Source organism: the organism of the source record quoted next, unplaced genomic scaffold (assembly GCF_019419815.1).
Source record: "Pyrus x bretschneideri cultivar Hongxiangsu unplaced genomic scaffold, Pyrus_bretschneideri_v1 Contig12, whole genome shotgun sequence".
In the NCBI taxonomy this organism is placed as follows: Eukaryota; Viridiplantae; Streptophyta; class Magnoliopsida; order Rosales; family Rosaceae; genus Pyrus; species Pyrus x bretschneideri.
In genome coordinates, this window is record NW_025999413.1 from 2,824,624 (window position 1) to 2,829,082 (window position 4,459).

The 4,459-nt window shown below is 36.8% G+C and overlaps 1 protein-coding gene across 1 annotated transcript; it reads right to left on the bottom strand.

The window, feature by feature from the left end:
- Nucleotides 1-358: 358 nt before the first annotated feature.
- LOC103964980 (aquaporin NIP2-1-like) lies at nucleotides 359-4,017 on the bottom strand. Its single transcript, XM_048577603.1, is given in 6 exon segments — nucleotides 359-601; nucleotides 604-619; nucleotides 758-819; nucleotides 912-1,106; nucleotides 3,446-3,670; nucleotides 3,883-4,017. Coding segments are annotated over 6 exon segments (876 nt in total).
- Nucleotides 4,018-4,459: the final 442 nt, after the last annotated feature.

A 4,459-nucleotide genomic window follows, 5' to 3' on the forward strand; every position in this document is an offset into this window, starting at 1 on the left:
GCTTGATGTCATTGTCGACTTCAAGAATGTTTCTATTGTGGGGCATTACGATGAAGGACCGAACGAAAGATGCGCGGCTAGTAAGCATAAGGTTGGTTGATTGGTGTGATGGATTATAACTGGAACCACTGACTTCAAATTCACTTTGAGCTGTTGTTTCATATAACATTGTATGTTGCTTGCAACCTAAGGAACAACATTTTTGAGTCGGGGGTAGATTGATTGGGATATATATACAAAACAGATAATTGCACCAAGAGCACTATCATCAATCCAAGGAATTTTCTGGTGTGCGTACAAGTTGCTTAACGTGTTTTGCAGACTTTTGGAAGATCATATCGATCTGTATACAGAAATTTCAAGCTGAATCCAGAGGGCCTTTGAAGGTAGGTTGTCCATTGCTGTCGCTCTTGATTCGACGAAGCTTGGATGCGAATGAAGGTGGTGATACTGCCTGGATCGGGTTATCGCTGACCCGAATGAAGCTGTAGGACCATGAACCAAGTAGGGCTCCTATCACTGGTCCAACGACGTAGACCCATATTCCTTTGTAGTATGCACTAGTAATTGCTGGCCCTGTTGTCCTTGCTGGGTTCCTTGATATCCACCTGATATTGGTCTGCGTATTCACCAAACACCACGTTAGCTGTTTCACCTGCTCAAATATATGCACGGTTAATGTTTGTTTAGTGTGTATTTTTTATTAAATGTTTGTAACTAGTTATGTTTGTGCGTATCTCCATGATCTTTTACTTACCCGGCAAAGATTGAAGTTATGCAAACCGCGGAGCCAACCGCGATACCTGCTAGCTCTCCTGCCTGTTGTGAACAGTCCTCAGTGAAATGTCAAATAAAGAGTTGGAATTTCATGTCAAAATAAAGGGGAAGAATTATATATGTGAAAACAGTACAGCATTGGTATCAGTTGCGACAGCGGAGGCTATGAACACCATGGAAAATGTCATGATTATCTCTGCGATCAAAGCTTGGATCTCTGATCCAGAAGCTGAAGTGGTGCCAAGTTGTTTAATCGGGTGCAATAGTACAGACAGGGTGAACGAGGCAGATATTGATCCTGGTAGCTGAGCTACTGCATAAATTGGGACCTGAAAAGAAAGGTCATGAATGTTTGTGGTACAAAAGTATGGTATACATTCCTAAGGATTTGGATCCTCTCCTGAGCCCAAGAAGAGGATTCTTCTGACCAAAATATATGGACCATTTTATTTTTATTTAACGGCTACAAATAAAGGGATCCCTTTTAAGTTATAATAATTATAGCTGTTGGATAAAAATCCAACGCCCCACGTGTCTTGGTCAGGAGGATGCTCTCCTTGGACTCAGGAGAGGATCCAAATCCCATTCCTAAACCACTCCACCAACTTGCTGAAAAGTGGACCATAGATGTATATGGTATACATTCCTACAAGTTTTTATCCAACGGTCCACGTGTCTTGGTCAGGAGGATCCTCTCCTTGGGCTCAGGATAGGATCCAAATCCCATTCCTAAACCACTCCACCAACTTGCTGAAAAATGGACCATAGATGTATATATTATACATTCCTACAAGTCTTTTGTGCAAAGGAATTCTCATTTTTTAAAGACATGGGGATTAGTTGTGGAACCCACTTTACATTGAACTCAAATATCTAACCGTCTATTTTGTAGGTCTTGATTCCTAGATCATCCTTACAAAAATTTAATTCAATCCGAAACTATTTGACTACTTAATTATCACAATAAAATATCATTGTTTTTTATAGAACAAAGTGTTCGTTAATTTCTTTGAATCCAATTAGATGTCTCAATTATTTCTGATTTGATTAATATTTTGCAAGGATGACCTGTGAGGTATAACTTGGAATATAAACTGTTAAGTTCATTGAAATTCGATGTGGTGTGAACCCTACAACTAATCCCCATTTAAAAAAAAAATGAGAATCCCTTCCCATAAAGACTTCTTACATTCCTAAATCACAACAAAGATTTGGTAGCCCAAAATTACTCCATGTACCCAAAAAGTCTTTTAAGAATTTTTCACAAGACGACATGTATTATGATTTTTTTTTTTTAGTACAAATACAATAAAGTTTTCATGAGAGATTGAGTTACATAATACCTAGGTATTGAACTCACTATAAAAGTAAGTCAAATTTATAATCTCTCACGTATATAAGTATAGAGATTACTGTCTTAGTGATTTCACGAGACAATATTTTATACCATTCAAATATTTGGAGAAAAGAATTTGAACTTGTAAGGGGGCGGGCACACGCCTAATAACCTGAACTAACCAAAATGTGTAAACATTTTTTTATTTTTTTAATCATAGGATGGGATGACTGAACTTATAATTTCAGGTAAAAAGATAAACATTCTTTATTACTTGAGTTATAAGCTCCTTACAAAAGCTTTGGATAAGGAACTTACAAGTATAAAGAGATTGAGACCTTGTTAGGGAGAAATGGATCACAAAATGAAATAGGAGGGATTAGAAATGTGCATCACATGTGAATTACAAATACGTGTGACAGGAATTTGTAAATCCCTTGTTAGAAGGTGTCATATGCAAATTCCTCTTATATACCTTTGTAATGGTCATGTAATGCATTTTTAATCTATGCTATTTAAAAGATTTATAATGTATTTTTTCACTCACTTGGTCTAATTCCTTTGAAACTTGAAAAATCTTTTACCCAAATATAATCTTAATAAATTAAATATTACAGTTTGTTATCCCTAATATCATAAATCATAAGAACAATACTTGAAATGCAATTCTCTAACAAACATATATGGATGACTATGATATAGAGGATTCAGTTCACTTCAATTTATGAGAATTTCCAACAATCTCATTCTTTTAGACCCCATGGTTTAGGGAAATTGTGATTATTCATCGTTTGATCTCAATTCGACAATATGACTATTTAATTTTTGTTTTTTTACGTTCTCTTACGTTGTTGAATTAAAACATAACTGTGGGTGACTAAAATGTTCTTAAACCGTGGGATCCAAGAAAATGGAGCTCTGTTTTTTTTAAATGATATTCCCTTATGGTTTTAAGTTTGTTGAGTTTTTTTTTTTTTTAACAAACGATATTATATACACTAAGGGAGAGGGAGTGGGCTTAGCCTCACAATAGACTAACAATAATGTAGTTCAGACTCGCATTTGGCAAGAATCAAACCTAAAATCTCTTACTTACAAGTGAAGTGAAGATGAATATCACTAGATTACTAAGTGACAATTTTGTTGGGTTTTGATATTTAAAAAAAAAATGTTGAGTTTGTGGTCTAGTGTGTGGGTGCATAGATAACGTTATGGGTTATGGGCCCAAATGGGCCTTAGCCTGGACCCAACACAAGCATCTACCATGTGAGTTTCATGGGCATGGCATTATATTGTCCGTAAGTCACCTCAGAAAGTTGGCAGTGATTGTACTTGTTTCCATGGAAAATGCCTAACGGCGGCGAAAGCAAGAGTGACGGCCGGGTTCATGTGCACACTGGAGATGTGGCCGACCGCATAGATCATCACGGTTATGATAAGCCCTCCTGCAATCGAAGCTCCAAGCTTTGAGACTCTGTGTTCGTCGCTGGCAACAAGAGCAGCTGAGCCGGCCGTGACAAACACCAACATATACGTTGCTATCAGCTCTGCCACCAGCTGCAAGCATATACATATATGAAGTTGGATATTTTCTCTATTAGTACATATTGACATTAACGATTAACACATTTAAACTGCGAGAAAGAGGGTTTAAACTTGGGTGAAGCACACAATTCTATCTGCAAAGTTGATAATTTAAGAAAACGATGGTAGTGCATGTTTGCAACGAAAGCAAAACAAAAGCATACGAGATATATACAACGTTATACCTTTTGAAAAAAGCCAGGTGGGTAATATTGTTGTTCAAATAATATCGATGACTTCGGAATATGATCAGACATGTTTGGATTTTGGGAGGTCGCCGGGTGGTATTCCGGTGAGGCTAACTGACCAATTGGAGCCATTTCTCGATTCACAATCAAAAACCTGGAATACTTGAAAAATATTTATAAACTAGTGATGGAGGAAACTAATTTAACACTAAGTAGTGCAAAGTAGCAGCCCTTGACATATATAACTATGGCATCCTCCGGGCTGGTTTGGTGCCTAGTAAGAGCTTAGTTGATTATTGCCCTATGTTGGGGGACTTCGATTGATGGAAGAGAAGAGAATAAAACAAGGTTGAGAAAGGGACTATATTATATATAGAGAGATTTTTACGGTGCATTTATCTGTGTTTAAAGAAAATGGACATGCAGTTGATATGTGATTTATAAGTTATCATTATTATTGATAAGTCAGCATTGTGAAGTTACACTTTGTTAAAACGTTATCGTTATGGTCATCGATATGTCGTCGTTGTTATGCCCACAAGTACAAATAACTGCAATTTTGCTGTTTGGTGTT